This window comes from Neomonachus schauinslandi, chromosome 1 (assembly GCF_002201575.2).
Source record: "Neomonachus schauinslandi chromosome 1, ASM220157v2, whole genome shotgun sequence".
NCBI classification, from domain to species: Eukaryota; Metazoa; Chordata; class Mammalia; order Carnivora; family Phocidae; genus Neomonachus; species Neomonachus schauinslandi.
Genome location: NC_058403.1, coordinates 178,622,023 through 178,648,927, shown reverse-complemented (window position 1 = coordinate 178,648,927; position 26,905 = coordinate 178,622,023). Strand labels below are relative to the sequence as shown.

General features: G+C 41.0%; 1 protein-coding gene across 1 annotated transcript in view; it reads right to left on the bottom strand.

The window, feature by feature from the left end:
* Window positions 1-9,313: 9,313 nt before the first annotated feature.
* FRMD4B (FERM domain containing 4B) overlaps window positions 9,314-26,905 on the bottom strand; it is a 173,396-nt gene continuing 155,804 nt past the window's right edge. The window contains exons 18-23 of the mRNA XM_044921219.1: window positions 25,890-25,946; window positions 23,986-24,133; window positions 21,384-21,503; window positions 19,470-20,281; window positions 16,116-16,248; window positions 9,314-12,168 (exon numbers count right to left, since the gene is read on the bottom strand). Of these exons, the coding sequence (XP_044777154.1) occupies window positions 12,048-12,168; window positions 16,116-16,248; window positions 19,470-20,281; window positions 21,384-21,503; window positions 23,986-24,133; window positions 25,890-25,946 (1,391 nt within the window). The 3' untranslated portion in view covers window positions 9,314-12,047. The remainder of the gene's footprint in view (window positions 12,169-16,115; window positions 16,249-19,469; window positions 20,282-21,383; window positions 21,504-23,985; window positions 24,134-25,889; window positions 25,947-26,905) is intronic.

Here is a 26,905-nt window from a genome sequence, read left to right as displayed (position 1 = left end):
TTTAAGTTTTAGCAGAGGAGCTGGGAAGTCTGGTGATAATGGGGCGGGCCGATCCCAGAGGAAAAATCACTGTCCCCTGGGCAGTTGTGCCTGTAAGATTTAATATATTGGCACTACATAACTATTTATGAATCATTATAAAGGTGGAGACCAATTAGTTTACTGGAGTTTTATGGTTTTTCCAATAAATGCTACCCCCTTTTCAAGTTCAGCAAAAGGACACAGGTGTCATATAGGAAAGTAAAATAGATATGCATGTATAACAGATAAAAGCTGGATCAGAAGGGATGGGTTTTTTTTTGTTTTGTTTTAAAGATTTTATTTATTTATTTGAGAGAGAGAGAATGAGAGACAGAGAGCACGAGAGGGAAGAGGGTCAGAGGGAGAAGCAGACCCCCTGCTGAGCAGGGAGCCCAATGCGGGACTCGATCCCGGGACTCCAGGATCATGACCTGAGCCGAAGGCAGTCGCTTAACCAACTGAGCCACCCAGGCGCCCCAGAAGGGATGGTTTTAAGATGGCACCATCTTGCTACTTAAAGTGTGGGCCATGGACAAGAAACTCAGGCGTGCATGGGAATGCACTCAAAATGCAGGTCAGGGGGTGCCTGGGTGGCTCAGGTCGTGATCCCAGGATCCTGGGATCGAGCCCCACACCGGACTCCCTGCTTCTCCCTCTCCCACTCCCCCTGCTTTGTGTTCCCTCTCTCGCTGTGTCAAATAGATAAATAAAATCATTTAAAAAACTGCAGGTCAGACTCCTGGCCTTAGACCTCTTGAATCGGAGCCTGCATGTTAAAGAGGCTCCTGGGGATGCAGGCTTCAGGTCAGCCAACATTACCTGGGACTCCACGGCAGCTCTGCATGGCGGGTCTCTTTCTCGGCGATCTTGCTCAGAGAAACCGTGGCTACCCCAGGGCTGGGGAACCGGCCGAAGGCTCCAGCCCTAGAGGCAGGCACACTGAAAACAGAGGAAGAGGATTCCCAGGTGAGGGAAGGTGCAGGGGAGAGGTGCAAGTAGCCCAGCTGTAGCGCACTTGTTCTCATCCCCCACGGTGCATAGTAGCATCACCTGACCACTGAAAACAAAATCAGTGGTTCGGTTCTCCCTCGAGTATTCTGATTTAGTCGGTCCACTGTAGGGCTGGAGCACCGGTATGTTTTCTTTTTCAGCTTCTTAGATAGATACAGCATACACGGGACTAGCTGAAGTCCCTCCTTGGAAACAGAAAGAGTGGGAAGTGAGTGTGCCTTCTTATCGCTTCCATATTTCAGGTGCAACACGAGGGGAGGTTATAGAAGAGTCCCTCTCACAGCCTCGGCAGGAACCGACTCTGCCATCACCCTGTCTCAGACTCCAGAAGCGTTACAACAACAGAAATGTTTAATCATAGTTTGTGATTCTTTGTGTATACAGCCCTAGCAAACGAATCCAGCGTGTATACACCGCGCAATTCCGCAAGCACTTGCTAGATAAAGAATTTTCGATTCTAAATGGAACACATATTCAAATAAGACATGGTCCTTGGTCTCTAAGAGCTCACGGACTAAAGGGGGAGGAGGGTAGGCATGTACGCGTGTGGGCACACACACACACACCAGTATTAATCTGGGAGGGAGCTAGGAAATTTTCACTGTGTGGTAGGGTATGAATTTGAGACTGAAATGGTTGTTCAAGTCATGCAATTTACTAAGAATCCGTTGACAGGTTTTAATGATTCACTCTTACATAATTAAAAACCTAATAATTCAAATAGTGCTTAAAGTTCAGGTTACCCCTGAAATATTTTTCTCCTTCTTCATCTGTATGCAGTAACATTATTAGAAGAAATACTTTCTGACAATATATTCAATTTACTGAGCTCTAAGGGGCTGAAATTTGCTAATAGTTCAGCTCCAGGTGGGAGACATGATTACCAGTTCTTTTAAAGAACAGATTCTGTTCGTTCTCAATCGTCTTCATTGCACTGTGAATGGAAGCAAATCATTAGGGTTCAGAATATTATTCTGCCAAGGAAATAATTTATGGTGCCTGGAGCCAGAGATCTCAAAATAACAAATAGTATTTGCAGGACACGCAACCCAAAACGCCTAAAGCATTTTCTTTATTTTATTTCAACTCAGGCTTGTAATTTCTTATCCTGGAACATCTCAGTAAAGACCAAAAGAAGCACTTTGTAAGGCCAGATGAGGCTCAAATGGTCCCTTTGCCTTTAAGCGAAGGTACTAAGCCAGTTTTCTATTTTACTGGGGGGGAGAAGCTTGTAACTCTATCGAAGCCATTTACCATTCCTGATCTGTGCTCAGTACAGAAATGGCAGGATTAATCCAGCAGGTTTATTCCATTTTGAAATTGTGAGCTCTATTTATTAAAATGTCTGGTCTCCTTGGTGATGGGGTGGGGAGGAGGGCTGCCAGATAAAATAAAGGATATGCATGGGACATACACATACTAAAAATTATTTGTGGTTTATCTCAACTTCAAATTGAACTGGACACACTTTAGTTCGCTAGATCTGGCAACTCTAAACACAGTACAAGTGAAATGACACCATGGGGTAGAGAACCTTGAGCCTGCATCACTTCGTGAATGGGAAGTATGAACAAGACAGAAAGGGGGCGGGACACAAGCTTTAGAATCATTCAGATCTGGGGGAGATTGCTGGCCCTATAGTTGATTATGTGGGCAGTGCATCTGAGCAGCATCTCTGGGTTTCTCTTTCCTTATCTGTAAAATGGGTATATAGAACCTGGCCTCTGCTTGTTAGGTTTAAGCACTAGCACAGTGCTGTAGTGCTGAGCCATAATGGAGCCTGAGGAAAAAGGAATGACCAGTAATACTGATCCTGCCCTTCCTGCCCTTACTTAAGATGTTAATGTTTTGTTCATCACGGATTTTCTTTGTCTAAGTTTTGATTTAAAAAAAAACGCATTAAAATATTATTTATCTTTTTGTTTTAAAAAGATTTTATTTATTTATTTGACAGAGAGAGACACAGCGAGAGAGGGAACACAAGCAGGGGGAGTGGGAGAGGGAGAAGCAGGCTTCCCGCAGAGCAGGGAGCCCGATGTGGGGCTCAATCCCAGGACCCTGGGATCATGACCTGAGCCGAAGGCAGATGCTTAATGACTGAGCCACCCAGGTGCTCCCAAATATTATTTATCTTGTCAAATGGGTTTTCCGATGCCCCTTTACATTTTCGCACCTGAGCAAGAAGCTCAATCCCTTCACCCAAATCCTGGCCCTGGCATTCAGTGAATCTTAAATATTAATAATATTTACTCTTTTAATTGTATTAACATTTAAATTTAATAACATTAAATATTATTCATTACAGCTCTCTAATATTACACTGCCTTGAGTGTCAGATTGGAAACAGTAATGACAAGAAACATTTATGAGGTTTTTGTGTCCCTGGCATTGTGCTAACTTCCTTAAGTTACAGTTTTATTGAATTTTTACAATACTGCGAGATTGTTAAAATTGCTAATTCCTATTTTATAGAAAAGTGAAGTTTTTAAAAATTTAAACGATTTCCCCAAGAAGACACAGATAATAAATCAAGGCGTCAGACACTCAAAATTGATTTTTTTTTTTTTCCCTGCAAGGCTACTGAAACTTGTTTGTACACACACACAGGATTTTAATTCAGTATCACTGGGAGGCCCATCAGAAACCTCCTGCCTGTGATAACCCAAGCCGGCCTCTAGGTGTCCTCATTGACCAAATTTACAGGAGCCAGAATTCTAGGCCAGAGAAAAAGTACGTTTTAGGAAAAGTAATTTTCTAAGGCATGCTCTGCCGGAAGAACTTCCACACATTCTTTGCATGTTTTCAGACAAAACTGGGCCTGATCTAGAAGGCTCCTGGTCTGAAGAAAGACTCTGGCTTGAGCAGGGCGAACCTCTTCATGGACCCGGAGGGTGTGACACTTACCTTTCTAGAAAACCATCCACAAGAGCTTCTCGAGCATCTATTATTGTCCCACCTGCCAGTGGGCAGTGGCCTGGCAAATGGGATTGCCAGGTGTCCCATATCTATGGTACATGTTCTGAATTGAATGATTTCGTGTTGTGTCCCTTGGTGAGTTTTTTCCAGGATGCCCTAAATGTCCTGTAACTACCTTTTTCTTTTTTAGTAAATGACAAAATTTGGCAGTTAGAGCTATTTTTTAAAAATTGAACTTGGCATTTTGATTTCCATTTGCTGAATCTGGTCCCTCTGCTGGCTGGCTTGTTTGCATTCTTCTGCACATAAAAGGGCAGGTGTAGTCCTTGAGCCAGCAGTAGAGCTAAGCCCGGGGTGAAGCAAGTCAGGCAGCTGGGCACATAGTTTAAGCAGGTAAACTCCCAGGCTCTTGCAAGTGCACGTCGCCCTGGGCCGGGCCTTGCATGAGATCTCTGGTTGAAAAGTCTGGAAAACACCTTAATTGGCTTGACTTCGTGGGTTAAACCTTGGCGTGTCTTCCATCCATGGCAGACTCCAGAGTGGCACAAAGTCCTACTTTACAAAGGTTCTGTTTTATGCATTTGTGAGGTGCAATCCAGGCCTGGGTGCCTTCTAGATATGTAACTTGGGCAAAGCATTTAACCTCCCCGAGCTTTTGTTGGGGATTAATAATTGTAAATTTGATGTAAGGATTAAAAAAGAAAAAAATATTCCAGTATGGTACTATGCGCATGACAGTGCCTGAAATGCAATCAGCTCTTGATAGTGATGAGTAATTTCAAGAGTGGTGTCATTTCAGGCGGTGCCAATCCTCAGAACCTCAACTTTCTAGATCTCGTTTAATATTCAACCATCATTTCCCATCTTTTCTTTTTTTCCAGGAAATAATTTATCTCATGAACCATCTGCTAGAGACTAGATGTTGTGCCTCACTCTTACATGCATTATCTTGTGCAGCCCACAAATACCCTTGTGTGATGGGTACTAGTGGGGAAACTGAGGCCCAGGGAAGTTAGAAAACTTACCCTAGTTCATAGGGCTCAGCAAGTGGTGGGGCTAGCATTGATTTCAAGCCGGGCAACCCGTCTCCAGGTCTGCCTGACTTCAAAGCCCACACGCTTAACCACTGCTTTATAAAGATGGTGATGTCTACCCAGACACCCACTATCTTCTGGTAATTGAAGGGCTGAGGAGAATGTCCTTCCCAGTCGTGGGTTGCCAGTTTCCCTGATGAGATCTTTCTCACTCTGGCTTCCCAATCTTTTATCTCCTTATGGAGCCAATTTCTTTTGAAACTGAGGAGAGGACAACATGAAGAATGGTTTTCCAGGGAATGTTAAGTGTTTGTTTTGCATGGGAGCAGGGGTGGGAGGCTGCAGTGCTAATTTAATTCACTATTCACAACCCACTGACCAACATTTCAAGTATATTCCCCACATGCCTTTGCTCTTTTCCTCCACCCTTTTTGCAAAGATAATTCTCCCCCAGTTGGCCCTTCATTAGGAACATCTTCAAGCCACACCCCGATCAGAACTGTCTGACGTGCCTATCTTGAAAACCCATGCACTGCCAACCGCCCTGAACAGTCTTTTCCCCTATTTTCACCTTGCTGATCAGATTTCCAACCCTCCCATTGACCCAGGACAGCTCTTTTGTTTGCTCCTTCCTTTCTCTTGTCATTTTCTTTGGCTTCCATTTAACAGAAGTACTTGGTGAGCAACTGCTTTTCTATAATGTCATGGTTAATAAAGAGCATGAGGTTTGGTCAGACAAAGATGGTTTGAATTTTTAGCTTTACAACTTACTCTGTGGTCTGGTAACTGAGGCCATGGTAATCTTTCTGAGCCTCTCTCTTCATATCCTTTTCCGGGCTAAGACCATCCTTGTCACACAGTTGTAGGAAGGATTAAATCAAATGATAGCACTTAGCCCATTGTTGGGACTATAGTGAGAACTCAAAAATGGCACCTTTCTTTCTTTTTTAAAGATTTTACTTATTTATTTATTTGAGTGGGGGGAGGGGCAGAGGGAGAGGGACAAGCTTGCTGTACGTTAAGCATGGAGCCCCACATGGGGCTTGATCCCACAACCATGAGATCAGGGCCAGAGCCCAAACCAAGAGTTGGACGCTTAACCATCTGGGCCACCTGGGCGCCCCGGCAGCTTTCTTTCTAATTACCTATACTTCTTCAATCCTGTAATAATAAGTCCTCCTATTTTTTTAGTTTCTGAAACTGGCTAAGTTGCTTCTCGCTTTAGGGCTTTGGTGATGCCATGGTAACAATCTCTTTCTCTTTTTTTTTTAAGAGGGGAGGGCAGAAGGAGAGGATGAGAGAGAGAGAGAATCTTAATCAGGCTCCATGCCCAGTGCAGAGCCCTATGCAGGGCTTGACCTCACAACCTATGAGATCATGACCCAAGCTGAAATCAAGAGTCAGACACTTATCCCACTGAGCCATCCAGGCTCCCCCATGGTGACATTCTCTTAACCCTGGGAGAGCTTCTTTTCCTTCTTGCTTAACTGGACCTTCGCTCACCGACCCCCAAGCCTGGGATGAAGCATCAACGCCCCAAAGACCCCATTGTGTCCCAACAACCTAGGGTATCATCTACATCCTTTCTTTTCTCACCACGCTTGGCTTTCATAAGACTAATGTTCCTTCTAAGTTATTCACGTTGGTCACTTCTGTTTCTCCCTCATTGATTGGACAGCCAGCTTCAGGAAAACATTCAATCCTCACTGCCTGGAACAGTGGCCATTGTCGGCATTCTACTATTTGTTGGATATATACCTTTTTAACTCATATACAATCTCTCCCCCACCCTCAGGAAACCATCATCTCCTTTCTTCCCTTCAGAATTGAGAAATCTCTCCTTCAAACACTGGAAGGCAGCACCCATAGAAGTGGATTTAACACATTTTCCTAGGTAAGACACCCAGGGTTCCTCAGTGGGGTCACTTTGGGCAGTTTGGATAGAACACCTATTTATTGTATGGGTCAATCCCATGCCTTGTATCTGTTTAATGTCCCTGGTCCCTATATGTCAGTAGTATTTCCAAATCATTGAGGGATTTTAATACAGCAACACATTCACATTTCCAAATGCCCCATGGCTGGTGGTACAGCCCTAGTTGAAAATCACAGAACTTTTAACCTTGGACACTTCTTAAGTGTAACAAGCATTTAAGAAGAGATAATCATCTAAAACTCAGAAGTTAAGTCAGCTCCCATCCCCATTCCCTTGGTCCCAATACACCATTCTTGTCAAGACTGCTGATATTCAAAAGCAAAGGAAAAGGGAGAAAAATGTGTTTGTGTGTGTGTTGATGTTAAGAATCAGCTAAGTACTGCTAAAACAAATCTTGATGCATAGTTCCTATTTTCTTTTGCAGGGGAGATAGACTCCATGAGGCATCAAAAGTAGAAAAGGTGGGAAGTATTAGAAGGATTTTTTGGCACTGGGCTCAGATTCTAATAGGGGATTAATCCCAGATTCACTCTTTCCAAGGAGAATCAAGAGCGAAAGCCCACGGGCACATACATCTGATAGAGGTCAATTCTGAGAGGACTCCTCGGGGTCATGGTAGCAGAGCATATGAACTTCATATTATCCTCCTGCCCTGAACCATCAGAAATGGAGAAAGATTGATAGATATTTTCAGTGCTACTGATCAATATTTAGCTCATTATGGTTATCTGTGATTGTAACAAGTATATTCACTGGTGTGAGACATTTTATTGACTTGAAAAGAATTTAACAACTGTACTTGGTCCACTGATGAGCTCACGTAGCAATACATAATGCAGCCTACCAGGCTGCAAGGCTGGTTAGTAACCCAGATAAGGGTTATCTTCACCTATATTCAGAGTGAGGCCCACCTTTGCCTTTTTGCCACTGGTAATGGAAACAAAACAAAACAAAAAACCAAAAAACAAGGACAGCTGAGCTTAGCATATAGTCACTCAATTTTCATTTATATATATATATTTTTTTTATAAAAGATTTATTGATTTGAGAGAGAGCACGGGGGGAGGGGCAGAGGGAGAGAGAGTCCCAAGGGGACTCGGCAATAAGCGTGGAGCCAGAAGTCGGGCTCGATCCCAGGACACTGAGGTCATGACCTGAGCTGAAACCAAGAGTCAGTCGCTTAACTTACTGATCCACCCAGGAGCCCCCTATAATATATTCTTAAAAATCTTGTTTGCTACCCAGACTGCAGAGAAATTGTTCTTGGAACAAGGCTGCAGTAGTTTAGGATTTGGTGTTGGACGAATCAAAACCCATTTCCTGCTTTTCTCCCAAGTGCTGCACGACTTTTGACAAATGACTTGCCCTTCCCAGTTCTCAGATGCAGTAACATGGAGAGAACATTAAGTCACTGGGCTGTCGTGGGGATTGGAGCAGCTCATACCCACGGCACTTCACGGCACACACTGAACCGGAAATCTATGAATGCCAACTCATTTCTGCAGCAGGACACACTTTTCTTTTCACTGTTCCAGGGTGACACAAGGATGGGGGGTGGAGAGGAGGCGGAAGAGTCCGATGAGGACCCAGAGGAGGGGACTGGGCTGGAGTGAGAAACACGAGGAACACGAGAGGTAAAGGGTTTGAGCAGAAAGATGAGTTAAGTTTTGCATCCTACCGGGCTCCGTGTATGTGTTAAACAGATTTTTCTCTTTGGAGATGAACTGCAGCTCCATGGCTTATGAGGTAACAGGGGATGAGGAATGACTTGCCTTATTAACATGCATGGATGGGAACCTCCTGTGAAGAGCTCCAAGTTAGCGGTACTCAGAGAGGGTGGTCCAGATACCCTTACGACCGACCGTGAGCATTGAGTCAGGCATGGAATTGTTGAATCGATACATTGTATACCTGTAACAGCACATCGTATGTTAACTATACTTCAGTGAGAAACACGGGGAGTTAAGAAACTGCTAGTGGAATGTAAATTGCGGTAAGTACAGAAAGTAAGAGTCCGTGTTTAGAATCTGTGATGGTGACTCGACAGAGTAGTTTTATGCCCGATGAATCTAATAATGAGCAGGAATGTATATTTTTGTATCTATTTGTTTTTTTCCACTTCCCTAGGAATTCATTTTTTTTAATTAACTTGTTTTCCTTAGTAATTCATCTTCGTCTTCACAAGACTAGAGGCCCACAATAGTTGAAAATTTAAAAAACTTGTCTCTCACCACTGATCCTTTGAAAATTACTCTAGAGAAGAATTCTAACTTTTCTACCGTCCTGAAGAAAGTCATTATTCCACTCCTGAATGCTCTGAAGGACTAACATTTGAAGGAACTCTTAGTCTGAACCTTTGTTCCTAAGAACAGGCCAAACTAATAGTTTGAAACAATTCTGGAATCTTTATTACTTGTAACATTAAGCTTATATGAGTACAAGAAAGAATTTTGAAGAATTTTCTCAAATATAGGAAAAAATATGAACAGCAAGGAAGGTGAGGCAATTGAAAAAAATCCACCTTGTAAAATATACATCTTTATGAGGTAGATCAATATATATTGATACAGAGAGGCCCAAGATATGGTAGGTGAAAAAAACAAGTTGTAAACTGTCCTTGCAATATGATGCTGAATTTTTAAAACATTACTGTATGCATAGAAGAAAATGTGAACTAATAGAAAATAAATGAACAATTCTTACATCTGGTAACATTAGGCTTCCAGGGCATAATTATGTTCTTATGTTATTTATTTGCTTTGTGTTTGAATTTAAAATTTTTTTAATTTAAAATTTTTATCAGGAAAATATGACATCTCATAATAAGAAACAGATCAATGGTTTATGTTGAATAATTTACCTTTGCCATGCTTTGGTTATTAATAAACATACCAAACACGTGGTAGAAAGAGGTTTTCCTAAAAAGACAGGGGAAAAAAAATCAAACAGCAGGCCCACTGTGCTTCCATTTCTGTACCTTCTTTAACCATTTGGGAGCCAAGTTCCATGCATTCTTTCAAAGTGTACTTGCAATTCCGAGCATTCCCTTTCTTAAACAGAAGAAGGTTATTTCCATCTGAGATACTTGCACAGAAATATTAAGGTCTTCCTACATTTCATTTCCCATTCCCTTTCCCCATTGTGCAGGATAAAGAGATGTCAGATGAAACATTTTCTTGAATTTAGAAGACCTGTTTGCCAGTCAGCAAAACTAGGATGGATGACTTGTTACAAATAAACAACATTTGCAAGATTAGGAAGCCCAAAAATTCACATCTGTCATCCTCAGTGAGGCAATAAACTACCGTATTTCATCAATTCTAAGACAACTTTATTGTAGGACACAGCATTATTTTATGCAGCACTAAGAAAGAAAAAAACACTGCCAGTTCATTGAGAGCATGCCATCCATCAAAAGATGCACCCTGATTTCAAAGATGTAAATATGAAAAAATGTGCATCTTGGCATCAATAAAATATGCTAATACTAGAACAAAAAATCCGCAATCTTGTCCAACACGATTACTTGAAGTAGAGCACTTTAAACTGCTTTGTCTGAACCCTGAATGTAATGGAAGAATACGTAAACATTTTCAGTAGCACACCTCAGTTTATTGACCTATGTAAAAAAATAATAGGTCTTAAAAAGTCAGAACAGTAAAAGAATATGCAAAAGGGTATTTCTGTTTCTAGAAGGCTATACAAGTATGCAAAAAGGAATAACTTAATTATTTTTTGCATGTCTTCTTTTTTGTTCCAAATTTTTCTCCCAAACTTCATATTTAATGATACAAATGACTAAGGACCAGTTTAACAAAGCATTTTTATGTATATATTACATGCTTTGGAATATAGATAGAAAATGTTCCAAAAAAGTTGTTCAGAAACTTCTCTATTCACAATATGAACATGAAACCTGTATAAAAGGGGGGGAAGGGAGCACCTTTTATGGACTATTGAAGCAGAGTGAAGATGACAAAAAAGAGCAATCTGGAATATGGAAATACTTGTTTTTGTTTTTTTTTAAAAACACTACAATAAACCATAGCTAATTAGTTCTTCCGAGTAAAGTATGAGGTAGTTTTAGCCTCATAATTAAATCTACTGCAGCTTGGAGTTTTTTTGTTTTTGTTTGTTTTGTTTTTTAATGATTAATCTTGTTTTTTGTCATTTGGTGACTTAGAACCCCCTGTGGAATCTGGACAATATGCTTACTTTTCTAATGTTCACCATTTTAAGGCACGCAATTCATTGAAAATGCTGTGGCTTTTCTTTTTTCATTTCATTTTGTTTTGGGTTCTTTCTGTATGACCTTAAAATACTTTTTCAAACTCTTGGTTAGAAAAACTTTCCATATCAGGTCTGCCATTTCAAATGGCAGCCAAATTGGAGAGTTACCAGCCTGAATAATCACCTATCAGGCCATTGGTATAGAAAGAAAAAAAGGAGCCCAATAATATTGTACCTTAGAACATTCTCCAAGCAGAGTTTGTCAATTATTCAGTGGGCTGCTTTGTTTTCCCCAATCTGCTACCATAAAGTTATATTACAGGATGCTAAGTCTTTCCAGAACCCATTTTACGGTGCTTATGAAAACCATCACTCTTTATAATATCCTAAAAACATTTACACTCATTCAGAACTTCATGAAAATCCAGCTTCTCTTCAAGTAATTTTCCAATACTGTCTAAATTGTTCATGTCTGGGTAGAGATAGCCAAGTTATTCTTCACCGGCTCACAAACCCAAACTTTCTGAAGGTGATTAATGACTAAGGAGCTTCTGTTTCCCTTTCCTCATCATTCTGGATTGTGCTCTGAAATTTCCCGTCCTTCTTTCCTGTTGGGGACCCTGAACGCACTTTTCACAGTTTTGCGGTTTGCCTTCAACAACTTTTATTCCCTTAAAAAGTGCTTGCTAATGATAAACGCTGAGTCCTTTCGTGGCCACGGCTCCACCTTGCTCTGTCACGTGAGTGCCCGGAGTCGGAAGGGCAAGTCGTTCAGGGTCTCTCCAACCTTGGATGCCTTTAGCTTTCTAAAGCCGGATAGCTTTCTGGGAAGACGAACACATTTTGCAAGGCACACTAGTGTGAGAATGCAGTGCTTGGTCAAGAGGTCCAACTGCAGTTCAGACTAATGTTCCAGGCTTTGAATCTTCATGCCAAAAGAGCTTCTGCTCCCTGCTCTCCAGGCTGTCTTCCAACCGGCTTCCATCTGTGCTGTCCAGTTGACTGATCTCTGGATACTGTCTATTAAAGGAAACCAGGAGAGTTATTACTTGTGGTCGTTTTTATTACCAGAGTACAAAGATGACTCTACTCAAAGAATTAGTAGAAAGCACTGTCAAGGCAAAGGATGATGGTGTGTTCTTTCATTGTCCCACTGGCGAATTGTTGAAAAGGCCCATGCAAGGTGTACTTAATTCTCTAGGGAGATATTCCTTTGTCTCACTTATATTTACCATTGATTAGGATCCAGATTGTGGTAAGTTACATGTTAACTTGTAGGTTTTTTGTCTGGAAGAAATACAAATAACTTTGGTCTACTATAAAAAGATTGCGGTTATAGTTTTATTGCCCTGTAGGCCATTAACTGGTTTTTTAATCTTATTTAGTAATCTTATTCCAGCCTTTTATCTTTCAGTGTGTTCAATTCAGTCTTTTGAATTCTCTTGGAAGCAGCTTTACCATTCTGTTAGTTCTCTCATTAATGAGTTAAACAAATCTTTGACACATGCCTATTTTCTCTTTGTGTGAGAGTCATATTTTTAACTTTTTAAAAAGTATTTTTGAGAGCCACATTTTAAGTATTCTTCAAATTAAGGGACTATACTAGATGCTTTCCTCAGGGACAAAGGAATATATTTAGTGGCAGGCAGGGGCACCCAGGGACACATCTTACATCCCTAGGGCCTATGGGTCGAACATAAATTGGAGACAACACCACATTCAAAAATCATAGGCATACTTGGATGGTATATCCAAAGGAAGGCATCCTATAACACAAAACATTCCAACAGGCAAAACCTCATTCCTGCAACAGTCATCTAGAATAGGTTAGATAATTAGTAGGTTTCTTTTTATTTTACATTTCTTTAGTCAAGATGGTTAAAAAGTTACCGGAAGGAGAGCTGCGGAAAGAAATACTATGTGAAACTAGGTATTTAGTGTTCTCATCTAATATAAACACAAACTCAGATTTCCATAGCTTCACACATCAGCCAGAACAAGCAAAACTCCTGCTACGAGGCAAGATGCAGCAGACGGATCCGAGGGCTGTACTTACTACAGCTGGCTACACTGAGCAAAAGAGAACTGAAAACTGATCTCATTTCGGGAGACACAACCATTCTCCGCGACAGAAGCCCTCGGTGTTGCCTAGTAGAGGTAGAGTTAGATAAGGAAGAGGATGGGAAATGGAAAACAGGAAGGCAAGGGGAAAAAGTTATTTGAAAGCACAGTTTGCAGCACACACAGAGCCAAGAATCTGAGTGCATTATATACTAGGGACCATAAGAGACGTTGACATTTATGATTTTAGAAAGTCTACGCCACTGACAATTCTACCACAGCATACTTGGAAACAAAGTTTTATTGGTAAAAATGTGTAGCTTTCTGTAAATGTTAAGAGCCAGACACTCCGGGGGAAAGGATCTTGAAATACTATGTACTTCATTTGTTTAAAAAATTACTCAAATCTTGAACTTCAGGGCAGATCTAAAGGTTTTCTTTTTATCTTTATCTTGAAACTTAATTTCTCTCTTATTTTAAAAATTATGTTTTCATCAAAAATAACATAATTTTACAGCAAATTTCTAAAACTTAATGGATGGCTGTTATGATACTTGCTTTGTTAGTAGGTCAAGTTAAGTTGATCACTTAGAGGTATAATAAAAAAAAAAATCCTAAATAGACAAATAAATGGAAATAAGCACACCCATACCTCTGTTGCTGGGAGGGTAAATTGGCAAATCTTTCTGGAAAGCAAGGGCTTAAAAAAATTCACTTTTCAATTTATTCCATTAATTCTACTTATTGGAATGTATCCTAAGGCAATAATCTGGAATTCAGACAAATATTCTGCACAAAGACATTAACAGCCGCATTACAATAAAAAAAGAGAGAAAAATCTAAAAACCATTCAAATTCAAAATATGGGAACTGTTAAATAAAGTATGGTATATTTATTGAGTGGAATATCATGTGGATCACATAAAATAAGGTTTAAGGAGTTTTTAAAAATATGGGAACATGTTTATATTGTGATATTAAGTAAAACACTGGGATGCAGAAGTTCATAGACAATGAAAGGTATAAAACTGCACATAAGGGTATCATTACCACCATGTTAAAAATGGACACTGGAAAATGAGGGAATGTGTCAAAATGCTAACAGCTACCACCTCTAGATGGTAGAATTATGGGTAAATGATTTCCTACTTATTTATCCCTTTATTATTTTCCTAATTTTCCACAATGAGCTCATATGATGTGCGTGTGAGCACACACAATAGGGATCTTTAAATAGTTTCTAATTTCCTGTAGATTACCCCTCCTCTGACATCAGACTCCACGTCAAGCCATCTTGGGCTGGCTCTCTGAGATAGACAGGCACACTTGGTAAAAACAGACTTTCTCTAAAAATGTTTAGTACTTCCTGAGTTCAGTGAAAGTAGTGTTAAGGATTTTCAAACTGTCTCATGCGCTTTTATATTATCTCTCATGCAGTCCATGAAAAGGAAAGTCAAAGTGTACAAGTGGGGAAAACTATTTGCAAATGAATTATACAAAACGATGAGAACTGACTTAAAAAAGTGCAGCTCCAATTTTGGGCCAAAGCCATTTTAGTTCTTGCTCGTAACTCATTTGCAAGCATTATTTACAGAAACCCAAGCTATCTGAAGCCCCCTGAGGTATATTTTCACTAAAATCCTATTTTGAGCACACCCTTTGTTGAGTTGAGACAATCGGCCTAATAGTTCAAGCCAAGAAAAACTCTCCTTGAACAAGGAGAAGAAAAATAAGGCTTTGGGGTCGAATACCTTCAATTCGTTTGTAACACTGAGTACTTTATTAAGAAATTATGATTTCACTCATATGTGGAATTTAAGAAACAAAACAGATGAACAATGAAGGGAAAAAAGAGAGAGAGAGAAAAGCAAACCATAAGAGACTCTTAACTATAGAGAACAAACTGAGGGTTGATGGAGGTTAATCAACTAGAATTGAAATAAAAAATTGAAGTAAAAAAAAGAAAAGAAATTTAACCTCTCAAACTCACCAGGCTAGACACTTTGATAAGTTATTGTCTGTGTAAGTCTCCCTATGCCTGAAGCAATTTGACCTAGAGCAAAATTAAATAAAAACAAACAGAAAATGCTCTATTTCTTGGCACGATGGGTGTGAATTATATCCTGTGAAAAGTGATAGGGAGAAATGACCTCTTCATACTTAACTCCTCTTGCATATACAAAGAAGTGAGAAACTCCTCTCCTCTTGCATATACAAAGAAGTAATGCGGAGTTAGCCATCTTTTTTTAAAATCACATTTTAACGAATTGTTCTTGTATGTTTCCTCCTAATGTTTACAAAGAACCACGATTACAAATAGGACAACTGTCTGTGTCTGTAGCTTCTTACGGAACACAGGATCAGACACAAAAAGGCAGCAAATGTTCACTGAAATCAAGCCCACCAACTGCCTACGAGGAATTTTGATGTGAACAGCCTTTTCTGGAGCAGAGATATTTTTCCTCCAAGGTTCCAGGAGAGTCTTAAATGGATATATCAGTAATACCATTTAAAGTACTGCAATTAAAAAAAACCTGCCAGACACAGAATTTAAGACCTTACAGAAGACGAGGAACAGAGTCAAATTCGAACAATCTAGATTAGGAGTCAACAAACCTTTTCTTAAAAAGGCCAGATATTTTTGGCTTTGTTGGCCACAAGGGCTCTGTCGCTACTCCACTCTGCCCTCATGGTGCAAAAACAGCCATAGATAAAATGTACGTGAATGAACATGGCCGTTTTCCCATAAAATTTAATTTACAAAAACAGGTGGCAGCTGGTTTGGGCCCCATAGGCTATAGTCTGATGATCCTTGAGCAGTCATAAAAAAAAAAAAAAAAAAATGAATTCCTCAATTGTTCTGACCAGGAACAGGCTACTAGAATTTTGGAGCATTGCTTTCTCACCTTCCTGGGGAGGGCAAAGGATTATAGATGTTGCTGTAGCAGCTGGTGTAGGAAGAATGTGCTGGGGTCTCGTAGTCAGATAGCCCTACAGCTATCTGGGTCCTCCAGTTTCCAGAAGCGTTTGTAGAAGATACTAGAAGTAAAAATGGAAAGAGACAAAATTAGTGGGAATATTCAAAGCAAAGACTGTTTAGGCCATTTAAATGTACATTATAATCATCTATGTGCAGAGATTAAGAGCCAGTGTTTATAATCAATAGAGTTCCTAATCCAATTTAGTCACTTACTGGCCATGTGACCTCGGGCAAATAGTTTATTCTCTTTAAGTCTCAGTTTCTTCACCTGTAAAGTGGGGATAATAATGCAAATATATCCTGTATAGGGATGATACCAGGATTGAGTAAGTCATATATGAGAATGTCTAGCACTGTGCCTGGTATAAAGAAAGCACCCCCAAAATGATAACTATTGATATTATTAATGGGAATAAAGTTAACTGAAAGGCATGCTATAAAAAATAACCTAAAAGACAAGTAGAAAAAACATTCTCATATATGGAGAGGGTCTCTCCATTCTGGCTAGGTGGCTGGATAGATAAGGCTTTATTTGTAAAGATAAGACGACCAGTTTGAGTTTCTTGGAGGCCTTTGGAGGAAAAGCACTCTGTAAGTTGCCCTGTTGGGTCACGACTTGCTCCTCGGCCCAAGGCAACGCCAGCCACTAGCAGGATCAACGCATACTTTTTGCCTTAAAAGAAAAAGTGTGTGTGTGGGAAGGGGCGGGACGGTAACTAGTACAGGAGGGAATTAGTTCTACTGAGGGACTGAACTGGAACAAGACAAGGGCACCATTTGGGAGCAAAGCCCAGTGAATGTCTCACTGTAGGGCGTTTGTTGTCCTCTCTCTAAAACCAGTCCTGCTCTATGCCCAGGACGCACAAGGTGACCACAACGCCCAGCTGGTGGTCCAAGGCCAGCACCGCTCAAGGATCCTTCCAGCTCCCCTCCATTTCCTGTTTTTGGCAGCCACCTTCCTTGTCTTCTTTCTCACACCCACCAAGCCCTGGTGACCAGCGCATGGCGGACGCCTTTCAAAACTCATCTGTGGCCCTGGATGCCATGAGGTTTTGACTCAAAGATGTAATTCCCTCACTTCGAGTTTCTAAGAATGTTTGATAACTCTGAGTCAGGGGCTGTAAAGCATGGTGGTTAAGGGGTCAAGCACTTACTAGCTCTGGGGCTTGGCCAGGGTCATTTCAACTCTCTAAACCAGAACTGCCTCGGCTGCAAGATGAGGATAGTAATAATAGACCTAACAACAGTGCTCACAGTACCCAACTGTTTGCACACATTAGATGGGATGGTGCACACGAAGCACCAAGCATGCGGCGTGGCCCGGGGGAAGCTGCCAAGAGATGGTGGCTGTCATTACTACTAAAACGGAGTCACCAAGAGAGTCTTTAGATGGCTAGAAGGAGCTACAACACCCCTGACTACTTTGGCAAATAACGGGAAACTCTCCATGATGCATGCCTGTTGTAATACATTTTTGTAGCTATAACATGTAGACAGGAATGAGCTCTAATTCCATCCCTTTAATTCTTTAACATGGATGGAATGCCTTTTGGCCTGTGGGGCCAAATCCTACGGCTACCAGCCAGGCTCCTACTGGGTGTGAATCGAGAAGCACTCACTCCATTCTTACCTTTGCCCCAGGCACTGAGCCAACCGGCAGTAATGCTGTGGTTTTGGAGGGATGCCTGCTCCTCTCCAGCCTCCCTGCTTAAAAAGGCATCACCCCAGCCCTGGGCCCTGATGACCATCCTTATGCATCTCAGCCCTCCTTGTTCTTTCTTTCTAACACCCTCTCCATGTTTGTTTTTGGAATGATTCTCATGCAGTGCCCTGAACGTTAGGGGGAAGAAAGGCGTTCTCTAGAGATGAGCCATAAATAACCAGGAGTAAGGACAGGAGCCTTTTTGTATGGTAGATGTGGTAATAAATGGGAAAGCCCTAGTGGAAGTCCAAAGTCCTACACAAACAGAAGAGACCGTACACCCAAATAGAAATCTCCATGGAAATGCCTCTGGTCAACAAGCTTAGGATACTTTTAAAGGCACAGTTTTCACCAACTATTACAAGGTGATTCAGGAATCCCTGTGCTGTGTCCTACTAAGGGGTCATGCCTGAAAGAGGGGCAAGAACATAGGACCTCAGGTTTCCACGTAGTTCAAGAACTCATTCGTTTTAGAGCCTCGAAATTGCTTAATTTGCATACATTCCTCTGGCTGCTGACTAGACCGTGAGCTCCTCAAGGCCAAAACTGGGTCAACCCTGGCTCCTCAGCATCTGGGACATGGCTGCTTGTTTGCTGAATCAATGTAACCAGAGACAGATATTCCTCTTTCCCTTCATTTCTCTACTCAGCGAGGGGTAAGCAGTAAGTACTCCATGGATTTTAGTGGAGTGAGGGGCCCAAGTCAATGCATGAGGGAACATCTCTAACCAAAATTATCTTTGAAAATCCCTTCCATCAACCCTAAAGCAGAGTATATATGATTACTGAATTGAGTCAAGGCACGTGAAGCACGTAGAACAGTGCCAGGAACAGGGCTTACAAATTACTGGCTCCCATCAGAATTACTAAGAGCCTCACACAGCTACCCGAACATTCAAAACAAACTGCCTTTAGAAGATCAAGTTCCTGCTGGTGAACAGGGAAGGATGCATAATCCTAATGCTTTCTGCTCACCTGACGGATTTACTCTATTTTTTTTAAATATATCAAACATCAGTGACCTGAACACTTTAATGACATGGGGAAAAGATAGAATATTTGAAAGCCCCTCTTTAAAAAAAAAAAAAAGGGCGCCTGGGTGGCTCAGTTGGTTAGGCGACTGCCTTTGGCTCAGGTCATGATCCCGGAGTCCCGGGATCGAGTCCCGCATCGGGCTCCCTGCTCAGCAGGGGGTCTGCTTCTCCCTCTGACCCTCCCCCCTCTCATGTGCTCTCTCTCATTCTCTCTCTCTCAAATAAATAAATAAAATCTTTAAAAAAAAAAAAAAAAGAAAGCCCCTAACACAGGGCACAGAATAGGTGCTCAATGAATGCTTGTTGGGTTGGAATCTACAATTTGCTCCATTGGACTCCTGTGGACTGTGTTCTTTGGAAAGCCGAAGAGAAAGAACTATGTTTCAGTTGGCAATTCTTACTGTGGCCCCACGGAATGGCTACCAGTGTCATGACCTTGGGTACTGGTCCTGTGATCCCTGAGGGGAGTGGTTTGGGGGGAGGGTGGGCGGGGGACAGGAGGTAAATTCGATCTGGGGATCAAGTGAGTAGGCAGTATTCTTACCGGAAGAGTAGGAGGATGTTCGGCTGCTGGGAGAGCAGGGTACTTGCAGCCCCGCAAACCCCAGGCACCTCTGCGATCCCCTGTCTGAGTCAAAGCTAGTCTGTGGGCTGTGCCCCTGATCCTTCTGCCCAGAGGCCCGCTGGTACCAGCCACGCAGGTGCTCTGCAACTAAGGCCTTGTGGATGTTTTTGGTGATGTGCTCTGACTTGGCAGCAGCCTTCCTGGGCAGCCGGAGAGTTGCATATGGGTTGTGGGGCACCCGGTCGACCTCATCCTCATGAAAGGACCTGCTATAGTCCCTTTGGCGCTCATAGCCGTAGTGGGCCGAGGCCCGGTAGGAAGGATTGACACTGTACTGTCCTTCCGTGTCGTTCTCATAGACGTAGCCGCCACTGTAATAAAGATCGCACTCGGGATAGGGTGTGTACCCAGCAATATAGTAACTAGAAGAAGGTTGTTCCTGGCTCTTTGTGTAGACGCCATTCCTCAAACTATCCTTTTGTGCTAGGTTGGGCATGCTTCCTGAATTTGAAGTCGAAACACTCTGTTTCTTGGACCTTCTCCGGCCCCTGGCACGAGTGTCCAGAGTCTGGGTAGTGTAATAGGGGCCGGCAACGGGCGTCACGCAGTAATACTCTGTGCTTGACTGGCTGGTGTAGGAAGACCCATCATCCAGGATTTCTGTACTACTGCTTCTTTGGGATTTGGAGAGGGAGAAAAATGGCTTATCGTTGTCCATCTCAGACAGCAGATGGGACTGAGATTCAAGGCTTCCACTGCGCTGGCGACAGTGCTGGGCTGAAGATTCAGGTCTGCAGGAGGAGAGAGGCCAATTTGTAACAGAGGAAGAATGAAAGAAGGACCGAAATTTTACAAAATGAACATGGTGTTGAAGGATTTAATCACCCCTGAACTGCCATAAGACTCAAGGTTTCCAAAGCTGACTGCACAAGAGAATCCATTTTTCACACAATCCCTTGCTTGGTTCCCACACAGGTTCACTGTGTCATGGTCCAAATGAGAAAAGAACCAGGTTCTAACAACCATGCACTCCCAAGCCTCACTCGAGAGGAGGGAAGATATAAACTGATGATGCACAAGTTGCATCAAAGCCTAAAAAGAAAGCCCAGCGCATCTTTGGAGGTTCCTCTCTTCCAACAGGATAGCAGGAGATGCAGACAGGGTGGAGGGAGCACTGCCTGACTCTGATGCCAGACATATCTGGGGGAGTCATGGCTCTGCCATCTCTCAACTGTGCCAGCTTGGGTAAGACATATAACCTCTTGCAATCCTCATCCGTAAAATGAGGAGGGAAAGCAGGATCTGAGATCTACAGTTCGGCTTGTTGTATGGACTGAGTAATATCAGGCATATAGGGATGCCTGGGTGGCTCAATCGGTTAAGCCTCTGCCTTCGGCTCAGGTCATGATCCCAGGGTCCTGGGATCGAGCCCCGCACTGGGCTCCTTGCTCAGCGGGGAGCCTGCTTCTCCCTCTGTCTGCCGCTCCCCCTGCTTGTGTTCTCTCTCTCTCGCTGAGAAATAAATAAAATCTTAAAAAAATTAGAAAAAATATCAGGCATATAAAAGAGCTAGCAAAACCTTCCCTAAAGACGTCAAAGCATTGCTCAAGTCATTATATTCATCCTCACCACTGAATAGCAAACGGTGATGTCTGGTTGGGAAAATTAAGGCGCGCACACACACACACACACACACGCACACAAATCTCCTATCTACCCGCTCAAAGCATATTTTTCAATACATTTTCTTTGCCAACGTCACTGACCCGTTAAGTAGAAAATGTAGATCTGTAACACAGTCCTGCTGAATCAAGTGCCTTAAAATGATTAAGACGCACAACAAAGGAAAGCAAAACCAACAGTGGCAAAGTCATTGGAACAAAGTGCTCTTACTCCAAGTGGCTGGTGCTGTAGGCGTTGCGGGTCAGAACTGGGGTGGTGGGCATGCTCTGTCCGCCTGGGGGCCGCCGCTCCAGGGTTTTGTAAGGGCTGCCGTGTGTCGACAGCATTTCCCTGTGATGGGGAAAAGAAGAAGTCGGGAGATGATGAGCCTCGCGACATCTCTGGCAAACTCGTCATCAGGCGATCTGAAACTTACTGGAAGCTGAAGGAAAGGAGCATTGGAGAAAACAGGGCAGAGTGCCTTTGTGCTTTAGTATCCTTGATCTCTCTGAGTCATACGGATGAAGGAAAATGATTAAAGTGTTTTTAAAAAAGAGTATATTGAATAAAAGAGATCGAAAGCAACTAGAGCAGGGGCAGCAAAGCCTTTTCCTGTAAAGAGTCTAATAGTTAATATTTTTGGCTTTGCAGGCCAGATGTCCCAGTCCTTTACTGCTCTACTGTGCCCTTGAAGGACAGAAGCAGTGTAGACAACATGTAAGTGAATGGGGGTGGCTGTGAGCCAATAGAGATTGACTGTGGATACTGAAAGTCAAGTATCGTGTAATTTTCACGTCCCAAAATACTATTGCTTTTGATTTCCCCTCCAACTGTTTAAAAATAATAAAAACTATTCTTAGCTCGTGGGCCATATAAAAATATAAAATAAGTCGCAGGATGGATCTGGCCAATGGGCTGTTGTCTGCAGGCCCGTGGACTAGAAGGCAACATCTTTAAATCATTTTGTTCGCTACCCAGCACAGTGAGAACACAATTTGAAGTTAATTTTTTAATTAAATGTGGCTTTGATTACATTTTTACTTATTACAAAAGCACGTCAAGTTCATTGCAGAAAATTCTGAAAATACAGATAAAAAAGAAAAATTTAAATATCTATAATTGGAAGCCTCGGATATAGCCAATCAGATATTTTTACTTAGCATACTTACAGGCATTTGCAGTTTTTAACAACAAAAAAATATTATCTTACCCTATATTCTCCTTCAAAACCCACATTAAAAAAACTATCTAATGTTTTGTGTTGGTTAATATTCATTCATAATGTTATTTTAATGACAGTATAACATTCCACTGTAAGGATTTATAATTTATTTAAACAATTCACTAGTTGAGCATTTGGGTTGTTTTCAATTTGTCACTAGTGTAAACAATAATGTGATGAGCATCCTGTACTTAATTAATTCAATAGGAAAAAGTCCTCTAAGTGAAATTGCTGGATCACAGAGCAAACCCATCTTAAGCTATTAAGGAAGTAGGTATAGTACTTTTTAAGATAATGATTTCTGGTTATAATTTTTCCTTTTACTGCAATAGCTTTGTTTTCCCTAATATAATAAATATACTTGTCCAGGGCTGTCCAATGATGGAAATGTGTTATATCTATGCCAATATTATAACCATTAGCCCACATGTGCACCCATTAGCACTTGAAATGTGGCTAGCACGACTGAGAAAGTGAATTTTTAATTTTATTTACTTTTAATTGAACTGGCCAGCACAGTTCTAGACACTTGGATTTCTATTGTTTAAGGCAACAGTTCTAAGTGCTAATCTAACAGAGGGGCCTGATACGGTCTTCGACAAAGGAGAAATATAACAAGGTGCTATTTTCATAAGTGAAGAATTATTTAATCTAAATAATCTTCCTTTATTTTAAGACTAATTTCCAACACCTCCGCTGAGATGCAGTGTGACATACTGGTTAAAAGGTTCAAATCCCGATTCCAACATTTACATGAACCCAACAGGTTATTCAAGCTTTCTGGTCCTCAGTGTACTTATCTGTAAATGGTAATGACAGTTGTCATACCACCAGGATTGCGGTACAGATTAAATTCATTAATCCATATTAAAACACTTCGAACAGTGCCTGATATACAGTAGGCATTCCATAAATGTTAACTTCATTTTATTATTATTATGACAATGGCTGTATTTTTTTGATAATTACATGTCGTTTTTTCCCTGAAATCATGGCATTGTTTATTTGAACATTCTGATTAGGCAGAGTAAACATTTGGTAATCCTATCTTGGGTCCTATTTTTCTTTTTTTTTTTTATTAGTATTGATCCATGCAGCCAAATTCGGAGAATCACTGGTCTGTCATCTTTTTAAAATCTGGTGTTATTGCCCAGATAATATTTACCTGAGACATTTGAGAAAAAAGTCATATTGTCTATTTAACAGATTAAAAATGAGTTGAAGTCTCATTTCTATTTGAAAGATCAGAAGTCATTTCTGTCACTTGCACTGATAGAGTGGTATTTAATGTCAGTTTCCTGAGAGCATGGGTTCTGAAACTGAACTTAGGACATTATATCCAAATCCAGATTATAAATAATGCCCCTGGAACCTAACATAAATCCAGCAGACTTTAAAATATAGGAAACTGCCAAATGCTTTGAAAAGATCTCTTAGAAACACTTGCACTTGCTGTCAACAACAAATAACGGGGTTAGTTTCTATGCTTTGTTTTGCAAGCTAACCCCTTCTGAAAGGATAAATAGGGTGAATCCAAAAAGGGTCAACTATTTTGGAGGAAAGGTGTTATGGCTATGAGGCATCTGCCTTACTAATGCTGTGACTTCTCACCTGGACTGCCTGGTCTCCACAAACTGTTCATTGACGGACGACTTTCTGAAATGGATTCGCTCAATACCGAGAGACTTGGGGGGAAGAATTCTTGGAGAATGAGGTACTGAACTTGGTCGCTGCCCGGCAAGAGTGAAGGTGTCATTAGCTATAATAAGTAAATGAATGAATGAATAAGTAAGTAGGTAAATAAATAAGGCAATAAATACCTTGCCAGCCCTCCAAAAACCAAATCAGAAGATCTGATGTTTTTAGAAGTGTATTACTTTCAGGAAATTTATTTTTATACTGTATACACTAGAAAACGGAAATTACTGAATACAGCTGACCCCTGAACAACACAGGTTTGAACCGCATGGATGCACTTATACACGGATTTTTTTTTTTTCTGATAAATATAGTATAGTATAGTAAATGCATTTTCTCTTCCTTATGATTTTCTTAATATTTTCTTTTCTCTACCTTACTTGACTGTAAGAATACAGTATATAATACATTTAACATACAAACATGTGTTTATTGTTTAAATAAATAAGGCTTCTGCCAACAGTAGGCTGTTAATAGTTAAGCTTTGGGGTAGTCAAAAGTTATACTTGCATTTTCAACCATGGGGGGTGTGGCCACATGTAACCCCCACATAGTTCAAGGGTCACCTGTTCTCTTGTGGGCCTGATCCAACTTTTGCCAGTTTAGTAGGTACCACTCTGAGCAAAGAAATCATTCTGGTAGAATGGGTGATACTATAGCTTTTCTAGAGTTATATTAAAGAAAAACCCCAGTGTGTATAGGGCCAAAAGGAAGCTGGCCTGTAAAGTTGGTGTGGATCACTTTTGTTCACGTTTCAAGTTCTTACACCTCTTTGGTTGACCAGAGGCTCATCCTGTCATTAAAAGTGATATAACTGATTTATGCTGAGTCATTAGAGACCTGTTATGTCTCCTGTTGACATGTGCATTTTCAAAGAGGAATGGCAAGCATGACCCAACTTCAGCTCAAAGGAAGAATTTTGGAATGGTGGAGTTTCATGCACCATCAAACTTGGGGTGGGGATGGGGGAGATAATGCTGTATGGGTTAGTGGCATCCCAGAATTCTTTAAATTATATCAGACAGAGTCACTCCTCTGCTTAAGCACCAGGGATTCCAAGGAAGTACTCTACCATTCGATATGAAATCCATTCCATCATAAAATGTGTTGAACAAACACAGGCCATCCCAACAGATATGGCGTTCCTCTATGAAACCAATACAATGACATGAAACCCAATTTCTGCCTAAGGAAAATAAACTCCTAGCTATCCAGAATACAGGGATAATCAAAGTCTATGCTATATTTTCCAGTTTGAGATTAGACTCCAAATATATACGATGTCACCATTGGGAAAAGTTGAGTGAAAGACTCTGAATTATCTATGCAACTCCCTGTGAACCTGTAATTACTTCAAGAGAAAACATTAAAAAAAAATCCTACAGGGGGACGCCTGGCTGGTTCAGTCAGTAGAGCATGCAACTTTTGATCTCAGGGTCATGAGTTCAAGCCCCACACTGGGTGTGGAGCCTACTTAAAAGTAAAAAAAAAAAAAAAAAAAAATAATAATAATAGTAAATAAAAATGCTAATAAAAAAATTCTATAGAGGCTTACAAACCCTTACTGAGAGACTGGCTTAGTTGTGTAATAGTATTTTGATTTCCTAAGTTCAAGTGATTTGTATGTTACTGTATTTAATGTGTAGTTAGCCTTGGTAGAAATTAATCATAATCTCCCTTCCCCAACCATTCTGCATAAATGTAAGTTAGTTCATTCTACTTCTCCCAAAAGAATAACACATAGGCTTTACTTAAAGAAACTGTCTTAATATTTCAGAATATATAACATTTTAAAATGAAAAAGAAGAGCTACTCACAATCATCATAGGTGGTAGTGTCAGACAAGGAGCTGCTCTCTGATGGGATTATGTCTTCTGTGAATAAAAATAAGTGCCTTTAGAATCACAGAGCATTTATACACCTACAGTGAATTTAATAAAGCAATTCTCAATAGAGTCCATCTTATTTTTATTTAGTAAGTATAACTAATTACAGTGCATTAAGAATAATTAATGATTATAAGAATGGAATCATTTACTAGTAAAGATATAAACATCTTAGGAATTGTACAAATATGACACTGGACTAGTTCTTAAAATGGAACAGATTTAGGGGATCCTGGGTGGCTCAGTCACCATCTGACTCTTGATTTTGGCTCACGTCATGATCCCAGGGTCGTGAGATAAAGCCCCACATCAGGCTCCGCTCTCAGCACAGAGTCTGCTTGAGATTCTCTCTCCCTCTCTCTCTCTCTGCCCCTTCCCCCACTCATGCACTCGCTAAATAAATACATAAATAAATAAACAAATAAATAAAATCTTTAAGAAAAATGGGACCGATTTCAAGGCAGTTTTTTGTTTTCAACTAGTTTTCAATCTAGCTTCTACATGGGATGAAAACTTTACCTTATACATTGAGGGCTTACACCCAACAAACTGGAAAGAAAAATCATGCCATTCATGTCATAAATGCTAAGTGTTCTGTAAAATACACTTGAACCCTCATTTGAAAATCTGCTGTTAGTATAAATTATTTTTTGACCCCTCCCCGAAGAAAAGGGCCTTTTCTTAATAGGTGAACACTTTGTGGTGCATGAGCTTTTCAATTAGACCCAGGTTTCTCACGTGGCACTAATGCCATTTTGGACTGGATAATTCTTTGCTGGGGGGAGCTATCCTTTGCATTTTAGGATCTCCAGCCTCCACCCACTGTCTAATAGAAGCACAGCCACGCCCAGTTTTGACAACCAAAAATGTCTGTACACATTGCCAAATATTCCCTGGGGTGCAAGACTGCTCCTGGCTGAGAACCACTGAATTAGACAGACCTGGGT